The following is a 19,025-nucleotide window of genomic DNA, read 5'->3' on the forward strand; positions in this document are numbered from 1 at the left end:
ATCCATTAACATTTCTCAGATTCCTTCCTGCCTTTTGCCCCTTCTAGTTATACACTTGTATTACATCTTGGCGGAGTTCTCCTTAACTGAATATTATTTTATTTGGACTGGGGCCAGGTCCCAGGAGTAGCAGCCTTAGCTGTGTAAACAGCTGTCACCAGCAGGAGTCATAACTAATAGGTATCCGTAGACAGGGGTCATATGTAGTTTACATGTTTACCAGTTAATGGCCTTGGAGATGGTACTGCTTTGGTGCGGTAATGGTAAAGGGTGCGGCCATTTGTGACAACGTGGGGCTGTTTATCGTCATCAAGCATGAGGGCACACCTCCATTTGCATATGAGGAGAGTAACATCTTTAAAACACCTTCAAATATTGAGGGATACTTTAGGGGAATCATACTGCATCAAGTCTGTATTTTTTTCTGGCAACTTCTGAGGTTAAATTATTGCATTGTTGTAATAGCAGCCACGACATGACAAGCCTATTTGCTGCTCATCTGTTGCAGTAAACACTGTGGCATGTAGGCACAAGACAGGAACGCTCCTATGTAATGATACACTTGGATTTCATGCCACCCAGACATTTTGGATGCAAGTCTGCGTTCTTCATCTCAAAATTGATTTTATCACAACATCTTACGCGTCCTTTAGATTCTAGCTAAACCTGCATACCAAAGCTCTCGCATTGTTCATGGCAAGACCTCATGTTTCCACACCCAGAAGCGCTTCTACTTAAAGGTGTGATGTTTGCACCGCTGCTGTTGTTCGACGTTCTCTATTTTGCCAGGTGGAGTCCACTTCTCTTTCACGCTTTATGAAAGCATTTTTTTCTCTCAAAGTGCACCGTAGAAAATAACTGTTCTCTTGAGGGCTGAGTTTGGCCTTTTCTGAGCCAATACAAGCTGGTTCCTGTTAAGAAGCCTGGGCAGTGCCAGCCATTCAGGTGCAGTTTTGTGGTGGTGCGAGAACATGAGGCCAGATGTGACTCAGACACCTGCTGGAGCAGAACGTGGCTGCTCTCATCTGGACACAGTACACACGTTTAAATAAATGGTATACTACAGGGGCTGAGAGATCATATTAGCTTCTCGCTAATGTCTCTGTGAGATCAACATATGTTCTGTTTGTAGCTTCTGAAGAAAAATATGAGTATTAATCTTATGGTCAACAATCTTACCGCCCATTGATCAATGTGGCTGTGTCTCTATAGAAAACAGACCTCAGCTAGAAAACACTCAAAGCTGTCTTCTCTTTCCGTGAAAGACCTAATGTAGATACTGGATCTGACCAAGTTTTTTTGGGAGGAGGAAAAAAAAGGGCTTTGATGTTTAGGTTTTGTGTTTTTTTTGTGTGTGTGGCAGGCACCATGTGTGAAAGTGAGACCAGGTCTTTGTCAGCTGTCCCCTGTGGTGCACTCCACTTTTGACCCTGGCGATCACCTCACATCTCCCTGTCTGCATCGGCGGGTGTCGAAGGCTGTGAGGTTGTATCTTGTCAAAAGGTTAATGAGGTAGAACTCTGTAACAGACATCCCCGTCCTGCCCCTCCTCGAGATTGGTATGAATGTGGATCGATAAGGGGAGTGAGTCTGCGTTGGCCGTTTTATTATTTTGTCTCCATCTTAAAAACCAGGAGCTTTTATGGTAGTCAAAGTTTAAGGTAGAACTCATTTCATTCATTGTGCTCGCTACTTGTATTTAAGGTTTATGGAACTTTATGCAATATTTCACTTAATATTGTGAGAAAATTGTGTTCTGTTCACTATGAGCATTCATTCAAGTTACACCTTCTGTGTAGTTTTAATGTAAAATCTGATTCATTCCACATGAAAAAAATACAGGTATAGTATGCTTCGTCGGACGAAAAACACAATACTATGTTAATCTTGCGAGGGGACATTCAATATAACATTGTTTTATTGAGTCATGCTACACACATGAACAGACAAACAGGATCCTTTGGACATGCAACAGAGAGACGTCAGAGTGTGTGTGTGGGGGGGAGGGGGGGATGATAAAGTGACAATCTACACATAACATCACACACCACTGTTCACTGATTTTCTCAACCCACACTCTGATGTCATGTCTGGGTTTGTACAGTCACACCCTTGAGTCCAACAAAAACATTTTGCTGAAATACTGTAAATGATTAAATCACAAATAAGTCAGATCCATCACTGTTTCTTTGTTGCACTGGCAAACTAACTATTTCTATTTGCCTCATGTTGATTGATTGATTGATTGAACTTTATTGGCAAACCATATGTTTTACATTTGTTTTGCATTACAGCTGCTTCATTTTCAACATAGAATTAAAGACAGGATACAGAAACATTTGACGCAACAGTCACACACCAAACATGAACCAAATATTTGAAAGACTATATGACACTTTAGTCACTCGGTTTTTAATCACACTAACCATCATTTATTCAGCTGTTATTCTCAAAAATACCCCTTTGTAACAGTACACCACACATCTTTGAATTAGGGGGTGTTTTGGGCCTTTCAAAGCCAAAAGAGGGGAGACGGATTATCCAAGCAAACATTGTTAAATCAAGTTTATATAGCAACAAGCTTCAGCTGACCAAAGTGCTTTACAGGTACACAAACAGATACTTATCTAAACTGAAAATAGTCAGGGACTCAAATGATCAAAAAGGTTAAGAAACAACCATTCTTAGAAGTAAAGTAAGTCATGGACTTGGACCGATGAGATAAGAGTCAGGGACTGAACAAGGAAAGGGTGAGGGACTCCAAAGAATCATAAAACACAGGACACATCTTCAGTGGTGGACCTTTGAGTCACAGGGTGTTTCGGCTATTTAACATTAGACACCCTCTTTAAAGGTGGCCAGCTACAGGGTGATCATACCTAAGCTTGTCTCCCATGCCTAATGCTCATGGTACTATGCAAGGCAGAGTCGCCCTCCTCCCTGAGTCAAGCCTAGAGCTGACCGCACCATGACTGAATTGACATAGAATTGTTAGATTTACTTGAAGGGCTTTAAAGAGCTTCTTGACATATTGTATTACTGTCAGATGAATCAAGGTCATCTGTTAGACCATGTTTTGTTGAGCTAATTTTAGCTGACATCCTTTTAGCTTCATAGTTCCAAAGAATGTATCAAAATGTTAATATGTAAGTTTTAAAATCTAATGCCATTAAATCTTTAGATTTATACCTCTTTCCATCTTGAAGCCAAAGCAGAAAATATACATTCTTTTTCCAGCCCTGACAAGAAGCACTGTTCTCTCAGCAGTGTCAGGAAGTAATAAAACACATTTTATTAATATACAAATTTATATCACTTCAGTCTACAATCTGTTTTTGTGTAACACTTGAGCACATGATGAGTATCTCCCATCTGAATTTGCAGCTACGGTCTGTTTTCTTCTTTCTGGCAAATATCAAAGTGTCCACATACAGAGCTTGTGTTGTTCAGATGTGAGCTGGAGGTCGGGACGAGTTTAGTCAAGGTGATGACAAATGGGGAAGAGAATGGGATAGGGTGGGAGACACAGAGCATTAATACATGGGGTGTAAATATGCCAAGTATGCCCACTGGCTTCATTCATCTTTGTCTGTGATGTCCTTGTGCCCCACCCCCCCGCACCAAGAGAAACCCCCGAACAGGTCTGACTTGGGGGGTGGGGGGGTGGGGGGGGGGCAGTGTGGGCGTGTGGGTTTGAGTGATTGAATTACTAGACTCCCAGCACGTTGAGCTACAGGTGTGAAAATTAGGTGTGAGGTTTATGTGTGATAAATTACCAACATGTGGGCTAATTGGAGCCACTCCACCTTTTTCTCCACCCACCTTTTTTTTTTCCTCTTTTCCCTTTTCTTCTTTCCATCTGGGGGAAAACACATTTTTCCCACAGCTTGAGTGGATTTGAGGGAGTGTAAATATTGAAATATTACAATATGTTCCAAACCCTTCTCTTTCTTTGGGGACTCATTTGTGACTTTGCCCTGCTTTGACGTTATCGGTCTTGGAAACTACAGGAACTTTAGGGGAAACAGGTCTTTTTGAAGCACTAGATCATAAAACAAAAGACTTATCACAATCTCAGTCCATGTCACCCATCCTTTGTAGTGGAATCACTGTCCCGACACTCTCATCAAGAAATATATCCCAGACAGTGCCTTCAATGTTTGTTTAAAAGTGTGAGGGAGATCACGTCAGTCTATCACTGATTGTTGGAGGGTAATCATCTCTCTATGCAGGGTCAGGTGTGTGTGTGTGTGTGTGTGACTGATTGGCCTTGATTTGGACCAGGTGTGTCAAACTTATATAGTCCCTTGAGAAGCAGGGCTCTGCGCTGACTCATTGTCTCACCTTCAGAGGCAGTGAGGGGGTCTTTCTGTGTTTCTGGGGCATCACTTCCCTTGCTTGATATTTCCCACAGCTCTCGAGTAGTTTGTTGGGAGTGTGAATTTTGGCCCATCCTTTTTGGTTACTTTATAAAAAGTGGCCTTAGTGTCTCAGCTCTTTGTTCTCCCTTTGAATATATATTTTTTATAATCCGCTCAGCAGCCTTGATTTAGTTTCACCTTATCTCAGGGCAGCCTAATTATTTTGATTGTAAATATTGTTGGTTATTTTTCTCCCCTCCTATTCAATGTGTGGGGTAATTTAAAGATACCTGGGGTCTGCATTTGCATCCCACTCCCCTGCATCATTATAGAAAATCTACTGTCTTTTTGTGGATTCATTTGCTAGTTATGCTTGACTAAAAGCTTCTTATTTTGATACCCTATCATTTCTTAAAAAGACAAAAATGATTGGTTACAATTGATTTATCTTCTGAAAGTCTGTAGATTATAGAAGGCACAGCAGCACAATTGCCCAGAAAATGACCTTTACAGAAAAAAACATATTTTCTTGTTATTTAGTATATTTTTTGTTAATGTGAGTGTCCTTTAACAAAATGAAAGATGTGCCTACTTGATGTATGCAATATCATTGTTAAAATCAATAAAAGTATCTTGTGGCTATTTCTTGGTAGAGTTCTACACAATGCCAAAAACTGTTTAATTTGCAAATGTTCATACTCAATACTGTTGTATTGCAGTTTAGGCTCAATGTGCTTTTACTTTTCTGAAAGACGTCTTAATCTGCAATCTTCATGTGCTTAGTTGATAAATCTTTTCCTCATAATGTGGCTTACTGTTTCCATTTTAAGCTGAATTCGAACACTAAATTGAAAACTTTGGATCTGAAGGTAGACGGTGGAGATTGGTTGAAAACTAATTGGTTGGTTCAACAAGAACATTGACCTTCTTCTTTGGAAGAATGACTAGGAAAGACCTGGCAAGAAACATGCTCATCTTCCAATGGCAGCCGAGACAGTGACTAAGTCAATCCTCCTGACTCATCGAAGAACTCGTTTCATGCTTCCATTCATTAAGTCATTTTACACCTGTGCTGATCATCCATGCTGTGAAGTCAGGATCACTGTCAGGAGAATCAAAAGCTGAAGCTGGGTGAACACACTTTTGTTGTAGTCTTTCAGCATGTGTTAGTGTGATGGGTCATGCAGTACACTGTGATGAAGTGATGCATTTAACATTTTTATGTCACCATTTTATAGCTGGTCATGAATATAGCACTGATGGAGAAAACGTTACCAACAATAAAGTTGACCTCTTAATGCAGCTTCACAAACAGTTATTTTTAAAAGTGTTGACTGTTTTCCAAAGGATTTTTCCTTCCCTGGAACAAAAGTTTAACCTGATTTAGGGGTTTGCATTGTTTCAGGGCATTGTTTGAGCTTTGTGTAAATTGACTGTGAACAGATATTCCGTTGTTTTCCAGGCACGACTTAGCTGTAAAACATTTTATTGGACCGCAAGCCACAGTGAAGAGGCTGTGCTGTTACTTGACCACCACATAAAGGACCTTCTTTCTGTTTTTCTCCTATGTGAGAATATAGCTTTCCAAGGCGGTCACATGTCTGCTGTGGTCAAGGGTTTAAGTGTCCATCAGTGTGGCAGAAAGTGTTAAAGTCTGCAGCACATTCCATGAGATCAGGTCGGCAAGGTCACCTTTAATCTCTAATTTTCCAAACAGGAATTATGAGGTCTCTTTCACATCAGGAACTCCAGATGTTGGATTTGACCCAGGACATTGGACTTAAATCATAATCATAAGGAAGTGAACTAACCTAGGGTCTTCATATAGAGTTTGAAGGCGCGCAGGGGTGAGAGCCATGTCGAGTTCAGCCGGACAGATGGATGAAAGGTGCACAAAGCGTTTTCAGATTGACTGAGAAAAACACTGACAGTGTGCCAATCTCACTGTCTGCAGGTTCACAAAACCAAGAAAACACTATTATTAATACTGTACAGTTCACATGATCTGAACAATTTACATTTATTTAAATGGAATCTTTTTCATCATTTGAACTGGGGATGTGCAAGATGAGCCGGCTAAACAATTAAACATTGTCACCCTCGCTAGCAAGCGTCAGAAATACTACTCATTTGATATTTGTAGTAATGGACAAAACATGCTGGTCAAATGTATGTTATTTGTTACCAGTAATGTTATGTGTAAAGCCACTTCCAGTCATGGTTTTTTGACTACAAAACGTGCTTTTACACTGCAGGCCCCACCTATCTGACTCTATCACTGAGTCACAGGTTTGCATAAATCTAGAAAATGTGAGACAGGATCTCTAAATGTCAACAAAATGTAGCTACACCCCCATCCCTGTCCCTGAGTAACCTGTTTTGTGTGGTTTAATTCATCTTTTTTCTTTTCTTTACCAGACGATTAGCTTTTCAGTGGGGATGGGGGTGTTATGCACTGGGTGATAATGCATAGCAGACCTCCTTACACGCATATTTTCCAATTATAAGACTCCTTTAATAACAAGAAACTTTTGATGTTCATGTTGTCATCCAATGAGTCAAACGCAGTTTTCCAACCTGCATGTGACTGTGGCTCAATCTGTTGAATCATACCACAGTAAACTACCTTCAGCTCCTGTTTTATTGTGTACTAAAAAAAGTAGCCTTAAATTGTCCCCCATTATCCAGTTGCTTGTTTGAACCACGGCTCTCTGGTTTACCCATTGACTTTATAAACCGCCACCCTTTCAAGTGAAGGTTCAAATCTTTTTCCCGCCCGCCTTGCCTGGTGGATCTGTGTCACAGCAGCGAGCTAATATGTCTGACAGCAAATGTGTTTGCTCAACTCGTGCTGCAAAATCATTATAAGCAGCAGGACAGGCCTAAATTATAAACATGTGCTTACAGTATGATCTGTTAAAGTAAACTGGGGGGAAAAAGTAGATCCTAAAACCTGACTGTTTCCAGCTGGAAAGGAGTCAGAGGCAAGTCCAGCATATTTTCTGCTAAATTGGAGCAGAAATGGGCTTTTTGCACACAGGCCAGAATTACCCATATCTTACCCCTTCTGTTTTTCCTCAATATTCTTTGAGCTAAGTGCAACTTCCACTTCCATGACAAATAAAGTCACGGGCCTGGAAAGTAGGCGGTTTGATGTAATTTTCCATGTACCAGCCTTTAATGAAGTTTAACAATGTTGAGACGTTGCTACGACTGGTGAACTCTGAGTGTGAGGGTTGACACGGTTGGCTCTCTTGTCTACACCAGCTTCACAGCCTAAGCCTGGATAGTAACGCGGTCTGACCATAGATTCAGCGTGTGGTTGTTTCACTTCTTACATTTCGGTCTGCCACCCGTCGGTTGGTGGTTGCATCACTGCTCTGTCCTGTATCTGCCCTCTCTTGCTCTCCTTTCTCTTTCTTCTCTTAAGTGGAGAAGCAGAAAGCTCATACCATCATTTAGGGGAACAAGGGAGGTGGACAACAAACAATAATTGTCTCAGTGCCACGAGGAAAGCGTATAATTCTGTTGGTGAGTGTGATGCTTTCCACATGAGAGCGCACATCTTTTTGACCTGCTTCAGCAATGTAACTCTCAAAGCTGAGGTTTGCCTGTGCTCCCTCCTCAACATATGACATTTATAGTAAGTATAGATGGAGAGCGTAAAGTGAATAACTTTTTTGTCTTGTTACTTGATAACACCACACTCACATTGGCTGTACTGTAAGTGCCTTCTCCAAACAATGGACAGTGTGGCTGCTGGTTAGTTGCATCCACAGTGTGTATTATTAGATTTACATACCAGGGCCCCTCAGAGAAATGGAGGAGAACTGTGAGAATAGAAAGAGTTGTGTTTTAATACAATCTCTTGTCGTCCTTTTGCTGGGTGTGGAATTCTGTTTGCTGCATCATAGTGTTGCTTGGTCAATGTTGTTTTCAGTTAAGTGTGGTGTTAAAATCAGGTGAGATAAATCAGGGTTCTATGAAACCAACCGTCTCATCATATATCTCTATGTCCAATACAAAACTATTCTTTTGTCTAAATTGGGTTTATGTCCAGTGGTTAAATGTGGGTTCTCCACTTGGATTTCCTCAGGGTTTAGCAGGGTGAACATTGAGAAAAAAATCTGTTAACCTTTTAGAAGCCTCAATGTAAAAACTAAATGAAGCAGTTTGGTATGTCCACCTTCTGATTGCAGTGAACTGTTCATAATATTTCTATAACACTGAAATACTTTTTTAATTATCATGAGCATCACAATGAATTGTTTTAAATTTCAGTTGCAAAGCTTAAGACTTTCTTGAAAATCAAAGTTGCCTTTGCAAGAGCCCACGTCACTGAAATCCAACATACGTATGTCTTCATCTTCCCGATGTTAAGTTCAGGGCTTTAAAAGAAACACCAAAATTATGTGCAATTTTCCTTGTTAGGGTTTCATATTGCAGAAAGTTGGAACGGGTCAATGTGAATGATTTCATGGGTAACGGGAGGTGAGTGGAAGGCAGGAAGTAAGCCGGTTGGGCGTGGGTGGAACCCCCCTGTATATGTGGTGGTTTTTTGGCAGCCTTCGGAACAGTCTGTCATGCTCGCTTTGGACTCATAAAAATGTACCTGAGCTGGAGTTAGCTTTTCTGCTGGATCCCACTGCAGCGCTAATTGTTTTTGAGCTGCTTCAGAGAAAACCTAAGTGCAGGCCCAGGGCTGTGAAAATGGTACACTTTAAACATGCCGTCATTCTTCCCCTGGACATGCTAGATACCTATCAATTAATTTTTAAGAAGCTTTACGAGCATGTGACTTTGACGTCATTTTTCGAATAATGATTTTAGAATATTATGTAGAAAGCTTAAAAGACAATGAGAAAAATGGTTGACATTGTCAGGCAACAGTGTGACAGTTATGAAGTACACTGATAACAATTCATTGGTATGAGTAAGTTGGCACACCAGTTGTTGTTTAGCTTTATTTACATTTCTCCGTTAAAAAGATGTTTAAAAAACATATTGCCACAGTTAAAAATAATTATTAAACTGGTTAAAAAAAAATCACTGACTTTTGGAAAATGTCCATTAAAAATCTCGGTGTAAACCAGATTTAACTGGAAAATTAGCTTGTGTCTAAGGACTCATTCACACATATTACAACGGCGATTTTCAAGTTGCATATTGCTGTTAAAATGAATTACGAATTACTAAGCAGTGCAGTGAAGTTTAGTTGGATTTGAGCTCACAAATGCCTGCATGTAAGTCAACAGCTCGCCACCTTCAGCCCCTGAATTCTTAGTGACTTAAATACAGGTTTTACTAAAGAGTATTGTGTCTGTTTCGTTAGAGTGCGATTGCATTGAGAAGGTGTATTCTAAAGTGATTCTGTCCTGGGAGCATTATTTGATAGGAGAGTCTACCAAGATTTGCTTCCCCTGAAATCTTAAATCATAAAGTACCAAAATGTTCCCCATACACTAATAATGCATATGGAGATTAAAGCGCATATACAGTTCTTTTATTTGGTTGCATTATTTGATAGGGGATATTGATAGCCTCTGCTATAGTGTTGTGCTGTGAAAGCATTTTTTGACAAGGCCGCACATCTCAACAGAACACCGGGCCAGTTGCTATACCCCTGTTTCTAGATCTATTGCTGAGCTTTTTTTTCTTTGTAACACAGAAATCTGTCACAATAATAAAGTTGTCACAATATATTGTTGATGGGTAAGGAAGAGGATATGAGAGACACTCTTCATGCTTTGTTTGAGAAGGAACTTCAAACCCCTCAGCCTTGTAGATATGACACATTGAGGCAATTATTAAGTCTTTGTATGAAAAGTCTTTTTAAAGTCTTCTTCACTGAGATCCATACAAACTGGAGCTTTTGTGAATACTATACTTCAGGCTCAGAGGGATCTTCAGTTCGCTGTTAGAAGTGGGAACAGTGGATTTGTTTTGTTTCACGTAATTTGTATTCTGTGGTTGAAGCCATAAACGGCAATGGTTTATCATGTGCAGGGAGTGGTACTTTGAATCGCTTGTACACCGCTCGCCTGTCTTTTAAAGCATGTTTGGTAATCGTCATATCCATACATACAGTATTATCAAGATGACCACGTATAGCTTCTTTATGTGTCTGGGTCACTTGGGTTTGAACGTGGTTAACAGGAGAAACATGAGAAGTGCTGAGGCATTACACAAGTTGTGGGGAAATAAGAATCCATGAAGGGCGGTTAAGCAAGTGTCGAAACATGACAGCCTTTTTTTTTGGATGGGCTGGTTTAGAATGTATCGGCTGTCTGAGAACAAGCAAAAGACACAATATGCAAAGCTGAAACCACATCCATTACTCAGAACACATCCCCAGCACACTAAACATACAGCTTCATGTCCCTGCCAAATTAGTTAAAGCTGCAATGATCTATAGAGACTTAAGAGTAATGCTTAACCCTTTTTCCTTTGATTTTCCCTTTTTTTCCTTCCACTTAAAAACATTACTGCTGCATGCTTTTGGCAAACTGTTCTCAATTTGCATGCCAGTAAAGCCCACTGAAGTATAACTCACAAGCCTCTTCTAAACACTTTTTTCTTCTATTTCTGTTTGAGTGTAGAGAACAACTCATACAGTATTTCATCTCGTCTCAAAATGAAAAATCACATTCATATGGAGCGATTTTTTTTCGTGAAGAATGGCTGAAACCTGCTGCAGATGACAGACTGATGTAAAGTGTGCAAGACATTTTGCCGGTAGTGTTGAACGTGAGTTGGACAGCGCCGCTCCAGACACTGTGAACTGTGGCCTCCTTCCTGACATACCTGTGGCCTGAACTTCCAAACCTTTCCACAGACACATAGACACATGCGCTACCTAATCTCCAAACATAAGCGCTTAAAGACTTTTTCTCCACTGTATTCCGCCTTTTCTTTCCCCCTTTTTTCCTCCAATTGTAATTGTAATTCCTGGATGTGGTTTCAGATGTATTCAAACTGCATGTGATTATGTTATCATCAATCAGTTCACATTTCAAGACTACCAACCAGCACAACAAATAATTGGCAACAAGTTGCGGAGCTGGATTTTCAAGCCAGTTTTGAAGACACTTTTGAGTGACATTCATTTCTCTGCTGATTGACTGGCCAGTGAACTATGAAGATTGAAGGCAATGATTTTATTTTTCTATAATTTGAGGACAGTATTGTTCGCATCCTGTTATTAGTTATAGAGTCAAGCCCACTCAAAATGGGGTGGGAGAAATAAACTTTTCCAGCCTCAACACGTTTTGCCAAGTTGGACTTTCCTTTCTGTCGGTGTTGTGTTCAGGTTTGGCGAGGGCTGAGGGAGTAAATGTGACCATGTTAATGTGAATGTCAGTTTTCTGTAAACACATCCAGACTGTATATGCTACAGAAATATATGGTTTGGGCTAATGTTGCAGTTTAGTTTTACTGAATGGGAGGAATGACAGAATGATATAAGAGATACATATGAAAATGATGTTTGTGGTGCTACCTGACTGGGAAGAGAAGCACTTCTAATACAGCTGCAAAAACTTTAAATAAAAGAGAAATTTTATATTTATATTTTAACTCAAACATATAGCAAGTATGTCAAGGCATATCTGCATGTAATGTAAGTAATTTATGTTGGACACTTGGTTTAAAAACTACATCAGAGTAAAACATTTCTTTAAAGTCCCTGTGAGGATTTTTTCAGTGGCTATTAAAGAAGTTGGAATTATTACTAATTCATCTATGTGACCTAGTAAAGCAAACAAGACAATTAGTTACACCATTACTGTTCCTATATAGTCATTATCAGTGTCTAAACTGCTGCAGCTGGTTAGATTTTAGATTAAGTGAGTTACAGCAATCTACAGAAAAAAACTTTTAACCTCTTCTCGACAGAGATTCTTCAGCGAGATGAGATTAGCAAACACTAATTACACAAGAAAAAGTTCCATCCATCCATTATCTATACCGCTTTTCCAGTTTGGGGTCACGGGCAGGCTGGAGACGATCCCAGCTGTCATTGGACAAGAGTCGGGGTGCACCATAGACGGTTCGCCAGTCAATCACAGGGCTGATATATAGAGACAGACATTGAGGCCACACTCACATTAACACCTACAGGCAATTTAGAGTTACCAATTGACCTTGAACGAGCATTTCTTTGGACTATGGGAGGAAGCCGGACTACCCAGAGAGAACCCACGCAGGCCTAGGGAGAACATGCAAACTCCACACAGAGTGGAGTGCTACTGCCTGACACTGACGCTGTAAGGCAGTATCACTTACAACTGCCCCAACATGCAACTGCTTCTATAGATACAGTATTATATTTATAGGCAAACTTCATTGCCACTTATATACCAAATTATTATACCTGAAGTGAGTGACTGACAGTTGAACGTTGGTCACACTTGTAAATCTGACAATTGAGATGCCTAAAACCACAAGTCATCATTTTGGAATTGTTCTTTTATGTCTCTAAGAGTAAGTGCCATCTAGACATGGACAATCAGCACTGGATGAATAGGCTCAAAGAGCACACCCACTGTTGTGATCGATGGGGTGTCGCTGTATAAGCCTTATCCCTGAGGACCAACACAGAAACGTTCTGATTAAGACTTTATCTTCCTTCTATCAACCCCAGCTCCAGAAGAATGAGTGTTTAACAGAGCCAGCTTAGCTCTCTCTGAAGTCGTTCTAAGAAAGCACTTTAAGAAAATAAAGAAAGATGTGTCTGACATCCACTGACGGATTTTCCCATGATCACTAACTGATGCTTGCACTGGGCCCACTTAGTGCTTACATGTATTTTTGTCTGGGTGAATCTGTTCAGAGAAATCTAATATGCTGATCCACAGCCAGTAATGTAGACATGCTGTGCTCTGTCTCTCAGGGTTTGTCCAGTTTGTTGAATAGTGTTTAATTTAAGCGTGGTGGTAGGTCTCTGTTTGAGCAGCTCTGCTACCCAGTTCCTGCTTGTGATATTTAAGACTTGGCTTACGTCAAATCAAGTCTATTTCGTTCTGAGAGATTTTGTTTTTAGCCCAAGGACATTTTCCTGTAAACGGGGCCCTATGAAGTTTACACTGAAAGTCACTTATTAGGGAATGGACTGTCTCTTAACTGGCTCCTTTGTCTTCCGCAGGCAACTCGAGCTGAGGCCAGAGGCAATGTGGTTTTGGGGTCTTTCATCGGCTGTCTCAACACAATCGTTCAGAAGGCTAGCTCTGACCAGAATTAATGCAATATTCACATTCATAACCAATCAGCATTCAAACATTTAGAGGGGAGCCAGAGTTTGGATGAATGACAAATTGTTGAATTGAACATATTTACTATGAATTATGAAATATCCTGCTGATATATCTATTATGGTTGTTCTGGTTTTATTCTTGTACTTGTGTTGTCTTCCACTGGTTAGCCCTCCCACAGTTGAGTCTGTTGCCTCAAATTCACCCTTGTCCTTGTCACTGGGTGAAGTCGGGGTAATTTCCAGTTGAAGGATAATACAAGTATCTCAAAGAATTTTGGTCTTTTGATACAAGATCAGGATGAATAGCCTTCTGAACCACCATGCTTGATGCATCTTCCACTGCGGCTCTAGTAAAAACTAACTATTGTGCTGACATAATTTTTAAACATGACTACTTTCTCTCAGGCTATTTGCCGGCTGCTTTAAAGTCAAATCATGGATGACATCCATCTCATTGGTTGCTTATGGAAAGCTATTGCTGTCAAGTCAATGTTAAATCTAGGGCTGTCTGCATAAATGCAATCAAGGTACAATATAAACATATATATTTTATTGCCCTTACTTTGTCCTTTTAATGCACCTTAATGCTCCCTTTTGGTGGTCGGTAGTAAAGCTGGCTCAGTATCTTTCTGCAGCCACTAGGACACAAAATAAAGACAACACTGCGCTTTGAAATGCCACATTTCACTGTAAAAGAAAACTTCCACACAACGAAACTGACAAGTCAAAAAAAATAACCTTGTGTTAAATGAATTTAAGTACTCTGAATATGAGCTACAACCTATTGTACTAGTCAAGCATACAGGTCCATCTTATCAGACTGATCTGAGCCAGCAGAGCACTGTTTGTGAAGCATGACAGACCTTTGGATAAAACATGTTCAAGAAGTGAACTACAGCACTCGCCTGACAGTCTTCAACTAACTGACTGCCAATCAACATTGTAGCAATTGCGTGTAAGGGATCTTCTCAAGTTGGCATGCTGTGATCAGTCATATGATTTGCCATGGATAAATATAAATACAAGGGAGTTAGACATTATTCAAAGGCTTGAAAGATCATGGAGATCTGACAGAACTAGCTGTGTGAAGAATAATGTGCTTTCCTTTGAACTTCAGGACGTTACAAATATGATCGATGAAGCCCCTGATAGACCTCAGAAGTATGTGTTGGTGGAGGGGGAGACATACTGTATACTATTTCAGCATACAAAAAAAGGAGTTTAATTGTAACATCAAAATGTTTTCTTCCACGCTTTTAATCATCTTTGCTGGTCCTCTCTCTCTGTTTGTCCTACAGCAAGCTATGGAGCGTACCCCATCTGTAAAGGCTGCTCGGTGTGCTCCAGAGACAATGGCTGCGTAAACTGTCAGCCCAAACTCTTCCTGTTTCTGCGAAGGGAGCGGATGAGGCAGTACGGGGAGTGTCTTCATGACTGTCCAGCCGGATACTACGGCATGCGCAGCCCTGAACTCAACATGTGCTCCAGTAAGTCAAGTCGAGTTTTGCTCTTACTTAACCAGCTTTCCTTCCGTCTCTCACCAGACGGACTTCCCCCTCCTTTTCCTGAAGCCCTGACACCCCATCTTTCCCAGGCAAACATACATGCTCCCTCAACTTGCCCTTTTCCCACAAAACATGATTTATCTAGAGGAGACACACATACCGCACAATTTGAACGGCTCATCTGTTCACACAGGTGGATGTAAGACGTGAAGCCTTGTCTTACCAGTGTTTCCCTCGAGATTTAGCTGGGAGCTAGAAAGAGCACTGTTTCTCATTTCTTTTTAACAACCCTTTTACTCATGCATCACTTAACCTCTTGTAGTCTCGTGGATTTTTGAAGGCATTTGTGCCAGGTGCAGCAGCAACGAACATGCACTTGTTTTTCAAATCCTACTCCAGAGACTTAACACATCACCATAACATCCGAACCAAAAAATCCAAACCTATTGGTAGTATTCCTTTAAATATCATCCTCACAACAAAGGTGGTACCACTAGCAATGGGCGTAAAGCGAACTGTTTTCGTTGACCGCCTGCAGAACAGCCTGCCCTTAACAATTGTTACTGTGAAATATTTCATCAGGAGTCATCGAACACAAATGCATATTACTCTCATTGACTTCAGCAGAAATCAAGAATCATAATATTATTTTGTGGAAAGCATTGTTTGGTTAACTTGAAAAATATAGAAGTTTTCATGATTCTCATAAAAGAAAATAGTAAATCCAATTACTGCAATGACTTGTTTCCCCAATGTAGTGCCACGATCTCACAACCTTATTCAAACATGGAGTATGCTCAAAGAGAGAGGGAAAGTTAAAGAGTTAGACAGAACCTTTATAGGTTTACCCAGAGCCCGAGGTGTTGGCTGAGTGTTTCATATGAAAATAGAAAGAAACTTGAATTCATGTGGTTCCTTGGGCCAAAATCCATACAGATGCACTAAAATGAAGCCCCAGAGGAAGCTGCCCGAAACCTAAAGCCTTACATTGTAACAACCTCAAGTAGAACAAGAAGAAAACAACTACTCTACTCTTCTTAGCCAACTTAACTGCATGTACATCACCCAGCTAAAGATGATGGTCAACATCAAAGTAGAAAACTGGAATTTAGAAAATCAATCCAAATAGAGTGGGTGTTAGAGGAGGAACATAATGCTGATATCTCAGAGTCTTGGGTAAAATGGAAAGTGAGACTGATTTGTGCAGCGTCAGCAGTAATAAGGGCTTTGCACCAGGCTGTTGAGATGAAGAAGGAGTCAGAAGGCAAAGTTTCTCAAATTACAGATCAAGCCATCCCTCACCTATGGTCATGAAATGTGAGTAGTGACCATAGTGACTGCATACAGTCTTAAAGATAGGGTTAGCAGTAGACATGCAGAGGGACCAAGTAGTATTGTCTGTCCGTTGGATCGAATAGAACCCATTGAGGTGGTTGGAGCACTCAGGGTACCTCAAAAGAACTGAAACACATTGTGTTCATCATTCTCACCACTAAAAAGACAAGAAAACAAGACAACCAATTTATTTATTATTTATTTATTTATTATAGTATTTAAAACTCAACCAAATGCAGACAAAGAAGCAGCTCACAAGAAAACCAAAACAGTTCTAAGATTGTGTCAAAGGTGACACATGTTTGCAAGGGACACCAATGACTGGTGAATATTGCTGGGACACCAATGTATGCTTGTTGTTTCAGCTCATTTCAAATGGCATATGCATGACAAAAAAAGGACAGTAGTGCAAAAATGTGCACTGTTTCACTGTTGCAGGCTCCACACCACAACTTCTTGTGTAGCATTTTATCTGTTCCAGGGACCAAAGTTTAAGTATAAAGAAATGAACTTATACCACAGAATTTGTACAAACTAAATAGTGCACCTTTAACAATAAGCACTTGTACTTACAGTCGTAGATTACCACCTATTCCACAAATTAACTATTAATTGTTATATTAGGCGATTTGTTTCTGAGATCAATGGTGTGTTAACTTAGCAAAGGTATGAGAACATTGTTTAAACAGTATAATACTCATTTGCTGTCCTTCTTCCATGCTTAGTGTGCATAAACTGTTTTCCAATATTTAAAGTTAGAAGTTATTTGATCATAGCATTTACAAAGTGTGGATAGAGCGAATTTGTAACTTAAAATGGTTTGCAAAAATTCAACAAAAATGGTTGCTTTCAACCATCGAGATTTCCATTTGGCCATGTTCTTCCCCTCTGTTTCAGCATGTGTGCCCTCTTGATTCATGTGCTCACAGAAACGTGTTTTAACCAACAACAGTAATTTCATCCTATTTCATGAGTCAGAGAAAATTGGAAGAGAAAGACATCTTGTTCTCTGGTGAAAATCCTTTTTTTCATTTTTTTCTTTAACCCTGCTATCCAAACGGATGTATCCTCATGCTGGGTGCGTTTTGACTCTAACTGATTCTGATTTGTGGAAAGTTAATCTGAATCCCACTCGTACAAACTGCTCAAAGAACAACATCTTGTATTGTCACGTATCATCAGATCTCAGAGAGAGACCCACTTTGATGTGATCACTGCTACAGTCATGACTCTCTAATCCAGTTTCCCATTTGACCCTTGTTCTCAGCTGTACTCTGCATGTTGTGTTCACTAAACAGTTCACATCCAACATCCATAAACGGATAGTTTAGGGAGTTGGAAGCTAATTGCCGGATCAGTGAATATTCTTTGTGCACTGACAAAGGCAACTGGTAAGCAAGAGCTCAAAGGCACAGTTGTTAAATGAAGGTGAGGGGTACTAGGAAGACTGGTCAGAGCTGCTCCTGGTTACCAAAGAGGCCTGGAACGTGGCATTACGTCTATGTTATCATGAGCTTTCAAACACAGGCTCTGAAATCACTTACAGAGCAGCTGCTTACTATTACACGAGAGTTTGCCTGTGTGATCTTATCTATTTTTAAAAAAAGTGGACTGCATAGGTAAAGGAAAACAAGAAGTAAGAGGCTTATTCCCTCCGCCATTCACTAGCTGGAACCATACCGTCAGGTTTCTGACACTGAGGCTCCTGAAGCATGTGACAGATAGAGCTCTGGCAGGAGAGAAGGGATGAATATTATTTTTACACAGTGAACTTTCCATATAAATATGACACACCCTTAAATGCTATAGTGTTCAATTTTGAAATGATATGGAGAAATTCTGACACCAATAAAAGGGCTTCAGTTTTTTTGTTTCTCTGCCCATCTGAAATAGATAGTATATTTACAACCAAACTAAGTCTATCACCATTCCATAAATCAACCATTTCTGCTTTTGACTTTGACATCCTTCACCAAACTTAACATAGTAGGAACTGCACAATCACATGACCAATATTACCCACGTAATTAATAGTTGTTTACCATATCTTCGAGAAAAGCTTAAATCCATTTATCATTGGTTTAAGACATTATCAGAAAACATCCAGTACTTCATTTCCAAATGCATTGTCATTACTTTTCATTTTTTAGTATACATCACATTTTCCTCTTTATTTGTGTTTACAGATTTGCAGTGTAAACGCACAACACATGCCTATTACCATGTGACATTTGACATACAAGGCAAAAAAGAAAAAAAATGGAACCAAACAGCCAAAACAAACCCGAATGAGGCAGATAGGGGCTGTTAGGACAAACTGCACAGTGTGATCTCTTGGAGCTGTGTTGCAAACATGTAGCAAATGCTTTATTACAGAGAAAATACCACCATAATAGAGCCACAGCAATAGGGACCTTTCCCAACATAACAGAGCTGTGTTTTATGGCTACACATTAGCTGGATTCCATAGGGGCTCAAGATATGGAGGCCACAGTGGTAGCAAGAAGGAGCTCATTCGTCAGCAATGTCTTTTTTGTTGCATAATATCTTTTTCAATGGTCAAACATTTTATTT

At 40.1% G+C, this 19,025-nt stretch overlaps 1 protein-coding gene across 2 annotated transcripts in view; it reads left to right on the forward strand.

The window, feature by feature from the left end:
* The window catches only part of rspo2 (R-spondin 2), a 58,589-nt gene that overhangs the window by 10,623 nt on the left and 28,941 nt on the right, over nucleotides 1–19,025 (forward strand). For both annotated transcript variants that reach the window (XM_079344429.1, XM_079344430.1), the window contains one exon: nucleotides 14,910–15,098. In XM_079344429.1, coding sequence (XP_079200555.1) covers nucleotides 14,910–15,098 — 189 coding nt within the window. The remainder of the gene's footprint in view (nucleotides 1–14,909; nucleotides 15,099–19,025) is intronic.

This window comes from Symphodus melops, assembly GCF_947650265.1.
Source record: "Symphodus melops genome assembly, chromosome: 5".
NCBI classification, from domain to species: domain Eukaryota; kingdom Metazoa; phylum Chordata; class Actinopteri; order Labriformes; family Labridae; genus Symphodus; species Symphodus melops.